This window comes from Gorilla gorilla, chromosome 15 (genome assembly GCF_029281585.2).
Source record: "Gorilla gorilla gorilla isolate KB3781 chromosome 15, NHGRI_mGorGor1-v2.1_pri, whole genome shotgun sequence".
NCBI classification, from domain to species: domain Eukaryota; kingdom Metazoa; phylum Chordata; class Mammalia; order Primates; family Hominidae; genus Gorilla; species Gorilla gorilla.
Genome location: NC_073239.2, coordinates 90,825,001 through 90,845,086, shown reverse-complemented (window position 1 = coordinate 90,845,086; position 20,086 = coordinate 90,825,001). Strand labels below are relative to the sequence as shown.

General features: G+C 44.3%; 1 protein-coding gene across 12 annotated transcripts in view; it reads left to right on the top strand.

Annotated features, from left to right (window-relative positions):
• Window positions 1-20,086, top strand: part of ENTPD5 (ectonucleoside triphosphate diphosphohydrolase 5 (inactive)) — a 57,446-nt gene that overhangs the window by 31,690 nt on the left and 5,670 nt on the right. For all 12 annotated transcript variants that reach the window (XM_019009603.4, XM_063697988.1, XM_055360873.2 and 9 more), the window contains 12 exons: window positions 788-1,074; window positions 2,067-2,146; window positions 5,790-5,933; window positions 11,566-11,641; window positions 11,885-11,920; window positions 12,539-12,627; window positions 12,936-13,015; window positions 13,966-14,027; window positions 14,978-15,079; window positions 15,929-16,069; window positions 17,041-17,097; window positions 18,826-18,941. In XM_019009603.4, coding sequence (XP_018865148.3) covers window positions 858-1,074; window positions 2,067-2,146; window positions 5,790-5,933; window positions 11,566-11,641; window positions 11,885-11,920; window positions 12,539-12,627; window positions 12,936-13,015; window positions 13,966-14,027; window positions 14,978-15,079; window positions 15,929-16,069; window positions 17,041-17,097; window positions 18,826-18,941 — 1,200 coding nt within the window. In that variant the 5' untranslated portion in view covers window positions 788-857. The remainder of the gene's footprint in view (window positions 1-787; window positions 1,075-2,066; window positions 2,147-5,789; window positions 5,934-11,565; window positions 11,642-11,884; window positions 11,921-12,538; window positions 12,628-12,935; window positions 13,016-13,965; window positions 14,028-14,977; window positions 15,080-15,928; window positions 16,070-17,040; window positions 17,098-18,825; window positions 18,942-20,086) is intronic.

Below are 20,086 nucleotides of genomic sequence, written 5' to 3'. Positions count from 1 at the left end.
CTACTCAGGAGGCTGAGGCAGGAGAATCGTATGAACCCGGGAGGCAGAGGTTTCAGTGAGCTGAGATTGCACCACTGCATTCCAGCCTGGGCGACAGAGTGAGAGTCCGTCTCAAAAAAAATAAAATAAAATAAAATAAAGCAAAGGTCATTATGTTAAGTGAAACACGCCAGGCTCAGAAAGATATATACTGCATGTTCTCACTCATATATGGGAGCTAAAAAAGTTGATCTCATGGAAGTAGAATAGAATGACAGTTACCAGAGGGGCTGGGAAGGCTAGTGGGGTGTGGAGAGATTAAGAGAACTTGGTTAATGGGTACAAACTTACAATTAAATAGAAGGAATAAGTTATAGTGTTTGATAGTTCAGTAGGGTGACTATAGTTAACAATATTTTATTGTGTATTTCAAAGTAGCTAGAAGATTTGAAATGTTTCCAACACAAACAATGATAAATGTTGTGATAGATATCCTAGATTCTCTGATTTGATCTTTACACATTGTCTGCATATATCAAAATATCACATGTATTCCATAAATATGTACAATTCCTCTGTATTTTTAAAAACCAAAGCATGGGAAAAGATATCTTCAATTCCAATTTCCTTTTGGAACTAGATACCCTTCGGAAAAGGTGCTAAGAGCCCACATCACCCTGGTTTAGCTTGTTGTACAGGTTATTAGAATAGGGAAGGAACACCTTGGGCCCAGGAGTGAGTGTTTCTTCTTTTACAGGTGTAACTAAAAAAGCTAGTTGGTCTAACTTGTGTGTCTTTGTCCTATAAGCCTCTGCAGGTGTGTGAGCAGGATTGCTTCTGCAACAAAAGCCTCCACCCAGCCACATCTTGGGAAAAGAATGGCCACTTCTTGGGGCACAGTCTTTTTCATGCTGGTGGTATCCTGTGTTTGCAGCGCTGTCTCCCACAGGAACCAGCAGACTTGGTTTGAGGGTATCTTCCTGTCTTCCATGTGCCCCATCAATGTCAGCGCCAGCACCTTGTATGGAATTATGTTTGATGCAGGGAGCACTGGAACTCGAATTCATGTTTACACCTTTGTGCAGAAAATGCCAGGTAAGTGCAACTGGGACCCTTAGTAGAGTCTGTAAATCCACACTTTAGCATCTCCTCCCAGAAACAAATATGCTGAGAGTTTATTATGTGAATTACAGAATCTCACACCTAGCGGATGTCTTTCTTCAGAGAACTTTGGACTACAATTGAACACGTGGTTTATTTATTTATTTGTATTTATTTGTTTTGTTTTTATTTTTTAACTTTTTTTTTGAGACAAGGTCTTGCTTTGTTGCCCGGTCTGTAGTGCAGTGGCATGATGACACATCACTGCAACCTTGACCTCCTGGGCTCAAGCAGTCCTTCCACCTCAGCCCCCTGAGTTGCTGAGACTACAGGCTTGTGCCACCATGCCCAGCTCATTTTTAAATTTTTTAATAGAGACCTGCTCAGGCTGGCCTCAAAACTCCTAGGCTCAATTGATCCTCCCACCTCAGCCTCCCAAAGTACTGGGATTATAGGTGTAAGTCACCATGCTTGGCCAGAACACATGGTTTAATTCAGTGTGAAATTAGAAGAGAGCTGGGCTGTCTGTAGTCTGAAACCCACGTGTTCAAAAAGAATAGTTATAATTTGTTCTTCCTCTTTAAACATGGGATACTCCAGGGATCCATAATATTCAGAATATGGGGAGTGGTTTGGGGAGAAGGATCACATGAGAATTTCACTGCCATCCTTGGACATGAGGCTAGGAATCCCTGAAGATTAACTTTTTCTGAATTGTCAGTGTTTTTTCCTCAGGTCACTTATGGAGCCTGGGGAAAGGTGGAGGAGTTAGGTGTCCACCAGAGAAATGGTAGCAGAAATGGACCCTCAGAGGTTGCTCTAGTCCCTCTTTCCAGTACTCCTGCAAGACATTCCTCACAACTAGGATCATTTGGGATAACTTCAGGGAAGTCATAGGAAAACTTACAGAGACAGAGCCCAGCATCTGAAGCAGCCTAACTTTGGTAACCAGCTCTCTCTTCTGTTTTGTTCCGTGGACAAAACAGGACAGCTTCCAATTCTAGAAGGGGAAGTTTTTGATTCTGTGAAGCCAGGACTTTCTGCTTTTGTAGATCAACCTAAGCAGGTGAGTTTCTTATGATTTGATGTTTAGATTCTCAATGCCTTGATAACTTGACCACCCCACTGCTGTTAAATATTTCATGCTATTCACTAATGAGATTGAGATCATGTGTGAGATCAGCTTTCTCTCCTCAGCTAATCTCCTGGATAAAATTAATTACATTTCCCACGCTCATGAGGGCTGGGTGGAAGAAGGCTAGAAAATTGGTTGTGGTAATGCAAGGATGACACTAGCTTTTAAGAGATTACTCTCTATGTGCTTACTGTTTAAAATTTTGAGTTGAAGCCATCAGTTGTATTTGTTCATGTAAGCGCAGAAGATAAACATGAAGTTCTGTAGGGTATGATGCATAAACATGGCAGTTGAAGGCATGGTGAGCAGTGAATTCCATTTCAGAGTGCCTTGATGCAGGATGGAACCATATCTATACTTGAGAAATTAGGCAACAACCCATGATGACAAAAATCTTTGGTGGTAGAAGATGAATAGAGAGTTTGTGGCGACTATATTTCACATTTGAGCACCTACAACATACTACATCCTATGTGTCTGAGGCCATGTTGAAATAAAATAGAATAATGCAGAATGTTAAACTTGGGGAGCAAATGTAAAGGTATTTATTGTTCATTGTCACAAGAATAATCATTACCCAAATGCTTGATGTTAAAAATGATTTGAGTTTGGAGAACTGAGAGGATATATCGATATATATACATTTTCTTCTTCTTTTTTTTTTTTTTTTGACGGAGTATCGCTCTGTTACCCAGGCTGGAGTGCAGTGGCCTGATCTCGGCTTACCACAACCTCTGCCTCCCGGGTTCAAGCAATTCTTCTGCCACAGCCTCCCGAGTAGCTGGGACTACAGGCATGTGCCACCATGCCCGGCTAATTTTTGTATTTTTAGTAGAGATAGGGTTTCACTATGTTGGCCAGGCTGGTCTTGAACTCCTGACCTTGTGATCCGCCCATGTCAGCCCCTCAAAGTGCTGGGATTACAGGTGTGAGCCACTGCACCTGGCCCCGAGAGGATATATTTTCTTAGTTCAGTAGCACATGGATAGCAAATCTACTAGAAAAATTTGGAGCTGTTCAAAAGAAACTACCATCAGAGTAAACAGGCAACCTACAGAACGGGAGAAAATTTTTACAATCTACCCATCTGACAAAGGGCTAATATCCAGAATCTGCAAAGAACTTAAACAAATTTACAAGAAAAAAATCAAACAACCCCATCAAAAAGTGGGCAAAGGATATGAACAGACACTTCTCAAAAGAAGACATTTATTAAGCCAACAGACACATGAAAAAATGCTCATCATCACTGGCCATCAGAGAAATGCAAATCAAAACCACAATGAGACACCATCTCACACCAGTTAGAATGGCGATCATTAAAAAGTCAGGAAACAACAAGTGCTGGAGAGGATGTGGAGAAATAGGAACACTCTTACACTGTTGGTGGGACTGTAAACTAGTTCAACCATTGTGGAAGACAGCGTGGTGATTCCTCAAGGATCTAGGACTAGAAATACCATTTGACCCAGCCATCCCATTACTCGGTATTACCCAAAGGATTATAAATCATGCTGCTATAAAGACACATGCACACATATGTTTATTGAGGCATCATTCACAATATCAAAGACTTGGAACGAACCCAAATGTCCATCAATGATAGACTAGATTAAGAAAATGTGGCACATATACACCATGGAATACTATGCAGCCATAAAAAAGGATGAGTTCATGTCCTTTGTAAGGACATGTATGAAGCTGGAAACCATCATTCTGAGCAAACTGTCGCAAGAACAGAAAACCAAACACCGCATGTTCTCACTCATAGGTGGGAATTGAACAATGAGGACACAGGGTGGGGAACATTACACACCGGGGCCTGTCGTGGGGTGGCAGGAGTGGGGAGGGAAAGCATTAGGAGATACACCTAATGTAAATGATGAGTTAATGGGTGCAGCCCACCAACATGGCACATGTATGCATATGTAACAAACAAACCTGCACATTGTGCACATGTACCCTAGAACTTAAAGTATAAAAAAAAAATACCAGGGTCAGGGGTATATTTGAATAGTAAATAAATAAATCAATTAATTAAAAATAAATAATTAAAAAAGAAAAATTAGGAGCTGTTGAAAGCAACTATATTATTAGAAACTGACTTGGCATTTAGAAAAGGTGATCATGTTGTAGTTGCTAACAATAATGATCAAAGGGCAGTCAGATATCAGAATAGAAGTTCATTCAGGGAAATAGTGGATTTAAAATAATGGTTTTATTTATTACAAATTGAGCATCTACTGTGTGCCATATGATGATACAGGAATGAGCCTGACATGTTCTTTAGGAGATCATCAAAAGTATGGCATCATTACTGCCACAGCTTGTGTGGTAACCACATGCACTCTGCCTCATGCACACAACAGTTTAGTGGTGGTAGGCAGCGTATCTACCATCCCACACTTGAGGAAACCAAGTCCCAACAAGGCCAAGTGACCTAAGTTAGGCCACAGGGCTAGCAAGCAAGTCTTCTGACTCTAACTCCTGTTTTCTTCACTATACCATCCTAAAGCTGATTTATATATAAGAAACATGAAATAATCAGCCAGGTGCGGTGGCGCATGCCTGTAATCCCAGCTACTCAGGAGGCTGAGGCAGGAGAATCACTTGAACCCGGGAGGCAGAGGTTTCAGTGAGCCGAGATTGTGCCGTTGCACTCCAGCCTGGGTAACAGGAGCAAAATTCCGTCTTAAAAAAAAGAAAAAGAAATAATCAACTAAAATGATCACAATATAAAAGAATAATTTGGCCAGGCATGGTGGCTCATGCTTGTAATCCCAGCACTTTGGGAGGGTGAGGTGGGTGGATCACTTGAGGTCAGGTATTCGAGACCAGCCTGGCCAAGATGGTGACACCCCGTCTCTACTAAAAATACAAAAATTATCTGGGTGTGGTGGCATGTGCCTGTAATCCCAGCTACTTGGGTGACTGAGGCACAAGCATCGCTTGAACCTGGGAGGTGGAGGTTGCAGTGAGCCAAGATCACAAGATCATGCCACTGCACTCCAGCCTGGGTGACAGAGCAAGACTGTCTCAAAAATAATAATAATAATTTTTTATTAGGACTGTCAAAATGAAATGGATTCTCCTTTTTTTTTTTTTTTTTTTTGAGACGGAGTGTCACTCTGTTGCGCAGGCTGTAGTGCAGTGGCATAAGCTTGACTCACTGCAACCTCTGCCTCCCAGGTTCAAGCAATGCTCTTGCCTCAGCCTCCCGAGTAGCTGAGACTACAGGTGTGTGCCACCATGCCTGGCTTATTTTTGTATTTTTTAGTGGAGATGGGGTTTCACCATGTTGGTCAGGCTGATCTCAAACTCCTGACCTCAAGTGATCCACCCACCTTGGCCTCCCAAAGTGCTGGGATTACAGGTGTGAGACACCACTGCGCCTGGCCTGGATTCTCCTTCAAAGCGGCCCACTTCTCTAGGTTTCTCCTGCTACAGAGCAGAGAGAGGTTGGAGCCCTATGCCACCTCCCTCTTCTTGCTCCCACAAAGTATGTTGACAGAATAGACCAGTGCCAGCCACTAAATGGATCGTTCATCAGATGAACGGGTTATCTCTTTTGAAGGGTGCTGAGACCGTTCAAGGGCTCTTAGAGGTGGCCAAAGACTCAATCCCCCGAAGTCACTGGAAAAAGACCCCAGTGGTCCTAAAGGCAACAGCAGGACTACGCTTACTGCCAGAACACAAAGCCAAGGCTCTGCTCTTTGAGGTAAGTTTTAAAACTGCATCTTGGATCATTCTGCCCTTTTCCCTGTATGAATACTTTATGAGTTTTTGGCCTTTTGGAATGTGACCACTACCTTCAGTATTCCACCACTGTCAAAGCACTGTGATGACTCTGACCACTTGTTATAGCTAGTTGTTTACATTTTTAACTATCACTCTTAAATGTATAGAGCTTTTCCTAAAAAATTTAAAGTACTTTCTATCTAGGATATTCTTCATTCTTTTTATTTTTATTTTTATTTTTTGAGATGGAGTCTCACTCTGTCACCCAGGCTGGAGTGCAGTGGTGCCATCTTGGCTCACTGCAAACTCCACCTCACAGGTTCATGCCATTCTCCTGCCTCAGCCTCCTGAGTAGCTGGGACTACAGGCACCTGCCACCACACCCGACTAATTTTTTGTATTTTTAGTAGAGACAGGGTTTCACTGCGTTAGACAGGATGGTCTCGATCTCCTGACCTCGTGATCTGCCCGCCTCAGCCTCCCAAAGTGCTGGAATTACAGGCATGAGCTGCCGCGCCTGGCTGATATTCTTCATTCTTTTAGATTTTTAAAGCAGAATCAGAAATCGTTTCTAATCAACTTTATTAAGATAAACTTACATACAATAAAATATATCTATTTTAGGCTGGGCACGGTGGCTCACACCTGTAATCCCAGCACTTTGGGAGGCTGAGGTGGGTGGATTGCCTGAGGTCAGGAGTTTGAGACCAGCCTGGCTAACATGGTGAAACCTCATCTCTACTAAAAATACAAAAATTAGCTGGGCATTGTGGCGCACGCCTGTAGTCCCAGCTACTCAGGAGGCTGAGGGAGGAGAATCGCTTCAACCCAGGAAGCAGAGGTTCCGCTAAGCTGAGATCACACCACTGCACTCCAGCCTGCGCAACAGAGCGAGACTGCATCTCAAAAAACAAACAAAAATTATCTATTTTAGGTGTACAGTTAAATGAGTTTTGACAAGAAATAGAAATTTCCTCATGCTCTTTTATAGTGAGTTTCCCTCACCCCTGAAACCAACCAATCACTAATTTGCTTCCTGTCACTATAAGTTTTGCTTATTCTTTTCATATAAATGGAATTATACAGTTTTTATTTTTATTTTTGTATATCTGGCTTTTTTCCTCTCAGCATAAAGTTTTTGAGAAGAATAATGGAACTTTAAAGTTTGATTTTTTTTTTTTTTGGAAACAAAGTCTCACTCTGTCTTCCAAGCTTGAGTGCAGTGGCACGATCTTGGCTCACTGCAACCTCCACCTCCCAGGTTCAAGCAATTCTCCTGCCTTAGCCTCCCAGTTAACTGAGATTACAGTTATGTGCCACCACACCCGGCTAATTTTTATAATTTTTTTTGTAGACATAGGGTTTCACCATGTTGCCCAGGCTTGGTTTCAAACTCCTGAGCTCAGGCAGTCCGCCTTCCTTGGCCTCCTAAAGTGCTAGGATTATAGGAACAGGCATGAGCCACCACGCCTGGTGAAGTCATATATATATATACATTTTTTTTTTCTGTTGCCCAGGCTGGAGTGCAGTGGCACAATGTTGGCTCACTGCAACCTCCGCCTCCCAGGTTCAAGCAATTCTTCTGCCACAGCCTCCAGAGTAGTTGGGATTATAGGCATGCGCCACCACGCCTGGCTAATTTTTGTATTTTTAGTGGAGACAGGGTTTCACCATGTTGGCCAGGCTGGTCTCAAACTCCTGGCCTCAAACTCCACCCACCCCGGCTTCCCAAAGTGCTGGGATTAGAGACGTGAGCCACTGCACCCGGCCCCAAGTCATATATTTCAACTCCCTTCTTATTCAGATCAAAAATTTAAGTATAGAGAGTTTTGTTAAATTCAGTATTTTAATTTTTATTCTTATTTATTTATTTATTTATTTTTTGAGAGGCGGAGACTTGCTCTGTTGCCCAGGCTGGAGTGCAGTAGTGCGACCTCAGGTCACTACAACCTCTGCCTCCCAGATTCAAGCGATTCTCCTGCCTCAGCTTCCCGAGTAGCTGGGACTACAGGCGTGCGCCACCACTCCCAGCTAATTTTTGTATCTTTTAGTAGAGATGGGGTTTCGCCATGTTGGTCAGGCTGGTCTCAAACTCCTGACCTAAGGTAATCTGCCACCCTAGCCTCCCAAAGTACTGGGATTACAGGCATGAGCCATTGTGCCCAGCCAAACTCAGTATTTTTAAATTTTATTGTATATATTTGTTATGCAATAAACATGTAAGTTAATAAAATTTAAATTTCATGTTGTGAAGAATATAAGCAGAATCTCATTATAACAAAAAATCAGGCTCGGTGCAGTGGCTCATGCCTGTAATCTCAACATTTTGGGAGGCCAAAGCAGGAGGATTGCTTGAGGCCAGGAATTTGAGACCAGTCCAGGCAACAAAGCAAGACCCCTATTTCTACAAAAAAAAATTAAGTCCCGGTGCGGTAGCTCACGCCCAAAATCCTAGCTCTATGGGAGGCCAAGGCGGGCAGATCACCTGAGGTCAGGAGTTTGAGACCAGCCTGGCCAACATGGTGAAACCCCGTCTCTACTGAAAATACAAAAATTAGCTGGGCATGGTGGCTCACGCCTGTTGGTCAACTACTCAGGAGGCTAAGGCAGGAGAATTGCTTGAACTTGGGAGGCGGAGCTTGCTGTGAGCCGAGATCACGCCACTGCACTCCAGCCTGGGCAACAGAGCGAGACTCTGTCTCAAAAAAAAAAAAAAGATTGAAACTGAAAATCATAGTAGGCCAGGCGCGGTGGCTCATGCCTGTAATCCCAACACTTTGGGAGGCCGAGGCGGGCAGATCACCTGAGGTCAGGAGTTCAAGACCAGCCTGGCCAACATGGTGAAACCCTGTCTCTAATAAAAATACAAAAATTAGCTGGGCATGGTGGTGCACACCTGTAGTCCCAGCTACTCGGGAGGCTGTGGCAGGAGAATTACTTGAACCTGGGAGGCAGAGGTTGCAGTGAACCAAGATCGTGCCATTGCACTCCAGCCTGGGTGACAAGAGTGAAACTCCGTCTCAAAAAAAAAAAAAAAATGGCAAAAAAGGACTCTGTATTACAGGCGTACTAATCCCCTAAATCCATTTTCCTTTGACTGTCAGTACAGAGGACTTAAGTCACTTATCCAAGGATGAGCAGCCTAGTATGTCTCTGTGAGAACCTGAATCCTGATTCCTGATTTATTCCTCATTTATTCAACATAAGAGTGCTTACTGGGCCGGGTGCAGTGGCTTACGCCTGTAATCCCAGCACTTTGGGAGGCCAAGGCGGGTGGATCACGAGGTTAGGAGATCAAGACCATCCTGGCTAACACGGTGAAACCCCGTCTCTACTAAAAATACAAAAAATTAGCCAGGCATGGTGGCAGGCGCCTGTAGTCCCAGCTACTCGGGAGGCTGAGGCAGGAGAATGGTGTGAACCCGGGAGGCAGAGGCTGCAGTGAGCTGAGATGGCGCCACTGCGCTCCAGCCTGGGTGACAGAGCAAGATTCTGTCTCAAAAAAAAAAAAAAAGTGCTTAGTATGTACTGGGTACTGGTGAAGTTACTGGAATACATTCAGCAGGGAACCAAAAATACAAAAATGGTCTTTGAACTCCTGGAGCTTACATTCTACTTCAGGAAGACAGAAAATAAACATCTGAACAAGTCAAAAGAAAGTTGTTAGGTTCTGCAGGTGCTATGGAGGGAGAAAAAAAAAGGCAGGGAAAGGCAGGTAGGGAATCTGTTGATAGTGTGGGGGAAATGCTATTTTAAATAGGACAGTCAGGGAAGAAGTCTTTGGTAAAATTCAGTTGATCAGAGATCTTAGGGGGATGAAGAAGCAAGTTACACAAGACATTTGTGGGAAGAATATTCCAGGCTAAAGAAACAGCAGGTGCAAAGGCCAGAGGCAGGTATGTGCTTGGTATGTTAGGAACAGCATCCAGGAGGTCAGCATAGCTGGAGAGGAAAGAGCGATATGAGAGGTAAGGAGGCGGTAACCTCAGAGAGGCAGGGTTAAGGGGTGTTTATCATGTAGGATCTCAAAGGCCAGTGTAATCACTTTGGCTTTTTCTTTTTCTTTTTTTTTTTTTTTGAGACTGAGTTTTGCTCTTGTTGCCCAGGCTGGAGTGCAATGGCGCTATCTCCACTCACTGCAACCTCCACCTCCCGGGTTCAAGTGATTCTTCTGCCTCAGCCACCCAAGTAGCTAGGATTACAGGCATGCGCCATCATGCCCGGCTAATATTCTATTTTTAGTATAGATGGGTTTTCACCATGTTGGTCAGGCTGGTCTCAAACTCCTGACTTCAGGTGATCCGCCCACACTTTGGCTTTTTCTATAAGAAGGAAGCCATTGGAAGGTTTTTTTGTTTTTTGGCGTTTTGTTTTGTTTTGTTTTGTTTGAGACAGAGTCTCGCTCTTGTTGCCCAGGCTAGAGTGCAATGGCGCGATCTCGGCTCACTGCAACCTCCACCTCCTGGGTTCAAGCGATTCTCCTACCTCAGCCTCCCAGGTAGCTGGGATTACAGGTGCCCACCACCATCCTAATTTTTTTGTATTTTTAGTAGAGATGGGGTTTCATCATGTTGGCCAGGCTGGTCTCGAACTCCTGACCTCAGGTGATCCACCTGCCTCGGCCTCCAAAAGTGCTGGGATGAGAGGTATGAGCCACCATGCCCGGCTGCCACTGGAAGGTTTTGAGCCAAGGAAACACATGATTTGACGTCCATTTTTAAAGCACCGTTCTGGCCGCTGTTTTGAGAACAAACTGTAGGATGGGGGAGAAAAGTGGAGAAGGCAAGAGCAGAAGCTCTCTTGCTGTGCTTCATCCTGTTGACTTACCTGTCTTTAAAAGTTTGTTTATATATAACTTAACTGGTTTTTCCTGGTTGAAACAGGATCCAGAGGTCATTATGTGGTATGTTTCATCCATCAGAAATGAGAACAGCAAACAGACTAGCGTTCTTCCTATCCTATTTGGAGAATTCTTTTTTCTTTCCCTTGATAATTATATAAACATAAGACATAACACCCATATCAATGGTCTGTATTATGGAGAGGCAAGATGTTTTTGCAAGATCTTCATTCCCATCTCCTGAAACAGGATTCCTTAAGTCTAGATCTGGAGTCTCCCCACGCTCTAGAGACCCTAGCCATGTGCCAGAATCTGACAGGAGCTGGTAGCAGAGTACCTCAGCCCTTAGGTGTGAACTTCACCACAGCGGGTTCATGTCAGCTTATCTAAGGAATGGAGTGGGAAGGTTCCTCCTAGTTTCCAGTGTATGTCCAGGTAGAGTTTATCAGGTTTAAAAAGTTACAGGATCCTGATTTGAGCTGGCAGGGTTAAATATATGCCTTTCCATAGGTCCAGTTCACCTATACATTTAGATGGTTTGGTTTAGCTTTACTTAAAGTCAAAGGAATCTGTGTTTGTGTTTTTGCAAGAAACTGGTAATGGCTTGCCTAGTTTCTTCTCTAGTTTCTTAGGGCAAAGGAATGAGTTTTGCCAAAATTTTATCTAGGAAAAATGGAGTAGTTTTCTAAGTCTTATAGGACACTGTCAAAATATGGAAATCTATTTTATTGCCTTAGGGAATTCTTTTTTTTTTTTTTTCCTTTTTCTCTAGGTAAAGGAGATCTTCAGGAAGTCACCTTTCCTGGTGCCAGAGGGCAGTGTTAGCATCATGGATGGATCCGACGAAGGTGGGAGAGGTGTTGATATGCGTTCCAGGGGGAGAGGGGCAGGATCAGTGAAAGATCTAACTAAAGGAACTGGGGCCAGGAATAAACAGAAGGAATGAGATAGCAGGAAATAGAAGACAGGGAGAAGGGAACATGTGCTCTAGACATGGAATTTAGAGAGGAAAAAAAAAAAAAAAACAAGGATGGGGCCAGGAAAGAGAAAAAATGCTCTGGGATCTAATCCTTGTCTTTGTTTCTTTTTAGGCATATTAGCTTGGGTTACTGTGAATTTTCTGACAGGTAATACATCCTCAAGTTTATCTTTAGAGCTTAACTAGCTTTTACATGCATAGTCAGAAGAGTAAAAGCCCTTTCTTTCATTCTGTATTGTTTCTTCTTCTTTAAAAAAGGAAAAGAGGATGGGTGTGGCAGTTCATGCCTGTTAATTCCAGCGCTTTGGGAGGCTGAGTTGGGCAGATCACTTGAGGCCAGGAGTTCAAGACCAGCCTGGCCAACATGGCGAAACCCCGTCTCTACCAAAAATACAAAAATTAGGTGGGCATGGTGGTGTGTACCTGTAGTCCCAGCTACTCAGGAGGCTGGAGAATCACTTGAACCCAGGAGGCAGAGGTTGCAGTGAGCTGAGAGCCGAGATTGTGCCACTGCACTCCAGGCTGGATGATAGAGCAATACTCTGTCTCCAAAAAGGCCTTCCAAAAAAAAAAAAAAAAAAAACACCTGCCTTGAAGGCCTCTGCTGCAACAAGAGTCCTTCTGAGTTGACATTCACCTGCAGCCTTGGGGCTGGGGAGCAGTGGAGTATGTATGGAATACCTTCAGTGTATGATAAGAGCAAGAGAGACAAGTGTTGGGCTGCCCAGGATGTCGAGGCTATTTAGAGCTGGCTCTCATTTGACAGGTCAGCTGCATGGCCACAGACAGGAGACCGTGGGGACCTTGGACCTAGGGGGAGCCTCCACCCAAATCACATTCCTGCCCCAGTTTGAGGTGAGTCATTTAATGAAGATCTGGTTAGAAGCGCACTTGGCAGGCGTATCATGGTGCCAAGAAAGAGGCGCCCCATTTTCAGCCAGCAGCTCTTCCACACTTAGGCAGAGTCAAGTCAATTAATAACTGGGTGAATGTTCCCTTGCCATCTCACTGTTCAGAATCCCTTCGTTTCCTCAAGCCTAGTGAGATTGGCCCCTTAATCTGTCTTCATTTCTGATTTTTTGCTGGGAGGGACGGGTGGTGGTGTGAACATCTTCAGGTAATTACAGATCCTGAATAGTCTTTTTGCTTTTTCTGATTTGCAGAAAACTCTGGAACAAACTCCTAGGGGCTACCTCACTTCCTTTGAGATGTTTAACAGCACTTATAAGCTCTATACACATAGGTGAGGACGGGGACAGGGAAGAATAATATTTCATGTTGTATGATTCTCCTAACTTTTCAAAGCGTTCTCAAATCTGTTATTGTATCTGATTAGCAAAAACAAAGTCTGTGCCAATTCCCTAAGGCCTATCAACTGAAACCCGGTCCACTTACAAAGCCGGAGGAGCCTAAGAGGCTTCTCCATTCTTGGCCTCAATAGCATTAATATATGACTTAAGAGTCAAAAGTTTTCGGCTGGGTGCAGTGGCTTCATGCCTGTAATCCCTGCATTTTGGGAGGCCGAGGTGGGTGGGTCACCTGAGGTCAGGCGTTTGAGACCAGCCTGGCAAACATGGTGAAACCCCGTCTCTACTAAAATACAAAAATTAGCTGGATATGACAGCGCACACCTGTAATCCCAGCTATTCAGGAGGCTGAGGCAGGAGAATCATTTGAACCCTGGAGGCGGAGATTGCAGTGAGCTGAGATCACACCACTGCACTTCAGCTGGAGCGACAGAGCAAGACTCAGTCTCAGAAAAAAAAAAAAAAATAGAATCAAAAGTTTTCTGTAGGGAGAGGACACTTCAAGAAGGCTCAGGCAAAGCTCCTTGCCAACTCCTTTGAGCTGGCCTTCAGAGGTTCAGAATCCAGCCTGGAATGTGATCCCAGTTGGGGCTAGGAGCTAAGCTAAAGAGAGCTTTTCTGGGAATGGTTCCTAGTGTGGGACCCTAGGAATTGTCACTGTCTCTGGCCTTTGAATGATAACTGTGGGGAATTCTTACTGCATAGCCTTGATCCAAACTGTGCAGAAATTACCCTTTGTTGACCACAGGAGATGAATATGTCACAGACAGAACAAGGTTTTCATCTTTCCAGAGGGACACAGGAACAATGTTACTTTTGAAAGAGGTAGCTTTAGGCTACAGAACTTCAGGACCAGCATGAAATTAGTCAATCCTGTATTTTACAGTTACTTGGGATTTGGATTGAAAGCTGCAAGACTAGCAACCCTGGGAGCCCTGGAGACAGAAGGTTTGTCTGGGTACCTGTGCTGGGGGGGGATGGTGAGGGCGACACAGATACTCCGCTTGCTTCTTCCGTTCCTTGATAGCCATTCTATGGAGGAAAAGATTATGTTGAATTGGGAGGCAAATGTTGTATAATGGACCTAATAATGGCAAACTCCTTTTCTAGTTTATAAGTTCAGAAGTTTTGATGTGTGTTATTAGCCATTTTTAGAATGAGGTCTGCTTGTTCAGGGGTAACAGCCTATGTCTAGGCAGCTGAAGTGTCTGCAGAAATCCCAGGCTTTAAGAATACATTCGGCAGGAGCTTGCTCAAGCCCTGAGCTTTACATTGGAGGCATAGGAAGCAGAGTCTGTTCTACGTGCAGGTGGAACAACAGAGTAACTCCATTGATCTCTTCACAGGTGAGGTCAGGCAGAACTGGGTTCAGTCCCAGTGTTGTGATTTGAGGCAAGTAACCTATCTGTGCCCCTTTCCTCACATTAAATGAGAATTTGCATTTAAGGCGCTTTGTACAGTAATCTGTTATTGGGATGACATCTATTTTGCATTTCAGAGTATACAAAACATCTTCAAGTATATTTCATTGAAGCCTCTCAGCAACCAGTGAGGAAGGTAGCATAGCATTTCTTTCCTGTTTTTATAAAGGTGGAAAGTTGCTGTATTGAAGGTTTTGGATCTCTTTGAGATGTGATGAAAGCCATGGACCCCTCTGACAAAAGCACATATGCATGAAAATTTGCTTCTGGTTTCAGGGGGTTCACCAACCCCACAAAGCCTATCTTTGAACTCTGAGTTAAGGATTCCTGTCACAGGATGTTGTCATGGAATTAATTTCATAGGATTTCAAGGCCCAGCCCCCATGGTGATTCTTTTCCACCTCACTGGCTTCTTGCTTGCCTTCCTCCCTCTCTCTCACTTACTTACCTCTTACCTTGTGCCCTGGATTCTTTCAGGGACTGATGGGCACACTTTCCGGAGTGCCTGTTTACCAAGATGGTTGGAAGCAGAGTGGATCTTTGGGGGTGTGAAATACCAGTATGGTGGCAACCAAGAAGGCAAGTGATGTTTTTTCACTGGTTAAAGTTACGTTTACAATGGAAGCTCTGGAAAAGTCCCATGGTAAACTTTTTCCAGAACTCAAGAGAAGCTTATCTTGTTGCAGGGACTTATTCCAAAGATCTTGGCATGCCTCCAAGGACTAATGTGAAGTGACAGTGAACAAAGCAGCTGTCATTCTGCATCAGCCAAGTGTCATGGACCCATTAGATACCTGCCCTTAGCCAAGTGCTGTGGTGCACATCTATTGTCCTAGCTACTCCAAAGGTTGAGGCAAGAGGATCACTTGAGCCCATGAGTTCAAGGCTATAGTGTGCCATGCCACTGCACTCCAGCCTGGGCAACAGGGAGACCCTACCTCTTACAAATTAATTAAGAAGCATATTCTAAGCCTAGGTCTAATGCAGCAGTGTGAAACCCTGTTTAGTTAATGGTTAGCTATTTAAATTATAGTAAAACTTAAAACCGAGACAAGAATGATTCATCTTATAAAAGGTATATACCTGAATATCAAGGAATGAACCTGAATTCCCAGTGAAGGAAGCAGGCGAGCCCTTTAGCTACTTGCTTACAAATGCTATGGAATGTAATGCTAGGCAGTAGCACAAGGTTGGCCATGATCTGGTGAATACAGATTAGGCAGGGGAGCGGCCATGGAGAAACAGACTGGTGAGGCTGCAGACGTTTGCTCATCTTTGTTTTGACGCCTCTTGTCCCAAGCCTCAGGCTTCTCCTGCTTTCCTTGACCTTCCTGCTGTTCCCTCATTGTCTCCAGCAGCCTGCCTCAGAGAGTGTCCCCTTCCCCCAGCGTCGTTCTCACCTTACCCTTGTGCACCTTTGCCTGGCAGGGGAGGTGGGCTTTGAGCCCTGCTATGCCGAAGTGCTGAGGGTGGTACGAGGAAAACTTCACCAGCCAGAGGAGGTCCAGAGAGGCTCCTTCTATGCTTTCTCTTACTATTATGACCGAGCTGTTGACACAGACATGATTGGTGAGTTCACCCCAGGTGTCAGTCCAGAGAGGAAGGTTGATAGGGCTGTGGTGGGGAAGGTCAAGGAGAAAGAGCACTTGAGGTGCTTTGTTGGGGTGATTACCCACCTCTTTTCTAGTCACTCGAACAAAAGGGTGGAAATGACTTAGAGTCTTTTGGAGGTGAGAGATGACCAAAACAACTATATGAGGTCTTTTTTTTAAACATGTTTATTGAGGTATAATTGGCATACAATAAGTGCACATTTAAAGTATACAATTTGTTTTGTCATGTATACACCCATGAATCCATCATCACATTGAAGATAATAAACATATTCACCGCAAAAAGTTTCTTCCTGTCTCTTTATAACTTTCCTTCTTATCACAAAAGCAGTGTTTTTGCCTAACTGTGAAAGTATATGTACCTGATCTGTCATGGCCTGAGAGAGATGAATTAATTTCCTATTATTGTGGGGGTTTTGTTGTTGTTGTTGTTTTGGTTTTTTGTTTGTTTGTTTGTTTTTTGAGACAGAGTCTCACTCTGTTACCCAGGCTGGAGTGCAATGGCGTGATCTCGGCTCACTGCAACCTCTGCCTCCCGGGTTCAACCGATTCTCCTGCCCTTGTCTCCTGAGTAGCTGGGATTACAGGTGCCTGCCACCACACCCGGCTAATTTTTTTTTTAATAGAGACGAGGTTTCACCATGTTGGTCAGGCTGGTCTTGAACTCCTGACCTCGTTATCTGCCTTCCTCGGCCTCCCAAAGTGCTGGGATTACAGGCATGAGCCACCACACCCGGCCTATTGTGTTTTATGGGTCTGTTTTTTCCATTGTGGTTAAATATACATAACATGGAATAGATTGTAAATAAGTAAATTAGGCTGCATAGATTACATTATGTACATATGTATATAATGAATGAATGAATGAATTTCCTTATGCTTCCTTGAAGGCGTTTTGATATCAGATAATCTTCTGTTTTATTTCAGATTATGAAAAGGGGGGTATTTTAAAAGTTGAAGATTTTGAAAGAAAAGCCAGGGAAGGTAAGTGTCAGGGGAAGCCCTTGAAGGTAAGCCTGTGAGACTGCCTGCCTACTCTAGTGACCTAAAGTGACCTAAAGCACCTCAGTCAGCTCAGAAGGCCTGTCAGAAGGCTAGTTTCCTTTCTGAGTCTTCCAGTCTTTGCTAAAAGTTAAAAGCATTGGGTGGTAGCCAGGCATGGTGGCACGCATCTGTAGTCCCAGCTACTCAGGGCGGGAGGATTGCTTGAGGCCAGAAATTCAAGGCTATAGTGCACTGTAATCACACCTGTGAATAGACACTGCATTGCAGCTTAGGCAACATAGTGAGACCTCTGTCTCTAAAAAAATAAATTTTTTTTCAGCTTTATGCAGCATAGAATTATGGGCAAGAATATGGGAATACAAGAGGTTTTAGGAGGCTGGGCACGGTGGCTCACGCCTGTAATCCCAGCATTTTGGGAGGCCAACGTGGGCGGATCACCTGAGGTCAGGAGTTCAAGACCAGCCTGGCCAACATGGTGAAACCCTATCTCTACTAAAAATACAAAAATTAGCCGAGGAAGGTGGCAGGCGCCTGTAATCCCAGCTACTCGGGAGGCTGAGGTAGGAGAATCGCTTGAACCTGGGAGGCAGAGGTTGTAGTGAGCCAAGGTTGTGCCACTTCACTCCAGCCTGAGCAACAGAGTGAGACTCCACCTCAAAAAAAAAAAAAAGAGGCTTTAGGGCTTTAGGGAAATGGTGAAGACCTTTTTTTCCTTCTACATTTCTTACTTTCTTTTTTAAATTGAAATAGTGTTATCAGTGTTAATGAAACACTAAGCATCAAAAGACATGATAAATAGCCACAGAGGCTTCCTTGAGAGGATCAAAACTACCAAGAGAGCTAGGCACAGTGGTTCGACCTGTAGTCTCAGCTACTTGGGAGGCTGAGGCAGGAGGATCGTGTGAACCCAGGGGCTTGAGGCTTCAGGGAGCTGTGATCATGCCACTGCACTCCACCCTGGGTGACAGCATGAGACCTTGTCTCTCAAAAAAAAAAAAAATTAATAAAAAGTTTTTAAAAATTAAAAAATAAAATACAAATGATCTTATCCAGTAGCCCACAGTAGGGTTAAATGATATTTCCCTGTCTTCTGGGCCTCACCATTAATAATAGATAAGGTACTTAGAACTAAGCCCCCACAATAGGTCATAGAAACTTAGCAAATAAACTAGAGCCCATGTAAATGTGAATAGATAATCATACCAGAGATGTGCAAGTTCTTCAGAAGCTGCGGTCTTACAGAGGCAGTCAGTGCAGTCTAGTCTCTGAGATGCCTAGGCATTAACCAAAGGGAGACTTCTGCTTTGCTTATTCTTCTTCTCCCCGCTACCTTTTTTTTCTGAGACAGTCTTGCTCTGTCACCCAGGCTGGAGTGCAGTGGTGAGATCTCGGCTCACTGCAACCTCTGCCTTCCAGGTTCAAGCGATTCTCCTGCCTCAGCCTCCTGAGTAGCTGGGATTACAGCGGTACACCACCACACCCTGCTAATTTTTGTATTTTTAGTAGAAATGGGGTTTCACCACGTTGGCCAGGCTGGTCTCAAACTCCTGACCTCAGGTGATCCACCCGCCTCAGCCTCCCACAGTGCTGGGATTACAGGCGTGAGCCACCGTGCCTGGCCCCTATTCCACTTCTTTCTAAGAGAAAATCCTACACCTCTCAGTTAGTTGCAAACTTGAGCTCCACTGTTTACTCTCTCTCTTTCAGTGTGTGATAAGTTGGAAAACTTCACCTCAGGCAGTCCTTTCCTGTGCATGGATCTCAGCTACATCACAGCCCTGTTAAAGGATGGCTTTGGCTTTGCAGACAGCACAGTCTTACAGGTAAGAGACAGGACACCAGAGTCCCATAACAGCCCTCTTTTGTGGGGGCTGAGAAGGACTAAGAGCTTGTTCAGTAATCAGAGTAGCTAGAAGTGAAATTATGAGGTACTTTTGTTTGGGCTATGGACAAGGTACTGTGCTGGGCACCATGAATGTGGGAAATTATCTCGATGCTATGGTAGCCTCCGAGTGTATTACCAGGCAAGCTATCGCACAGGTCACAGTACAGAAAGACTAGCAGCCCAAATTAAGATGCCAAGTCACATGGTTTATTTATTTATTTATTATTATTTTTTTGAGATGGAGTCTCGCTCTTGTTTCCTGGGCTGGAGTGCAATGGCATGATCTCAGCTCACTGCAACCTTCGCCTCCTGGGTTCAAGCGATTCTTCTGCCTCAGCCTCCCAAGTAGCTGGGATTACAGGCATGCGCCACCACTCCTGGCTAATTTTTTTGTATTTTTATTGGAGATGGGGTTTCACTATGTTGGCCAGGCTGGTCTCGAACTCCTGACCTCAGGTGATCCGCCCACCTCGAACTCCCAAGTGCTGGGATTACAGGCGTGAGCCACTGCACCTGGCCCACATGGTTTATTAAATCAGTTTAGAACTCAGGGTGAGAAGCAAGGGGAAAGAGATGGAGAGGTGAACACAGAAGACAGGGTGCAAGCAGGATGCAAGTGCCACACTCTCCGAATCTTGGGTTCCATTTGTCCTAGGTTTATATGTCCTGCCTGTCTCTGCTGCTAATAGAGTGGTTACACATACTAGAGCTGAAGTTCGGTCATGGGAGCACAAAGACAAAAGGTGCCTGAGGCCACCACACAAACTTGCCCTATTTGGAGAGGCCCCAGGGGCACACACACACACATGGCCATTTGCATTAGCTCAGTCATTAGCCTGTAAGATGGGTTTTCTTTGGCAGAGGACATGAGAGACCAAGAGGGTGTCACCAGTGAGTGGCTTATTTAAGGCCTCATGAACACTGAATGCCTCATGCATATGTAATGTGTCATATATATTTCATGTGTGCCTCATATATTTAGTGCCTCTTGAATCTTAGGTCTTTCTTTGTCCTCCTGTCTCTCTCCATCTGTTTCAGTACATGCAGGCTCTACGTTATCTGTAGTAAGTTATTTATCCCCAG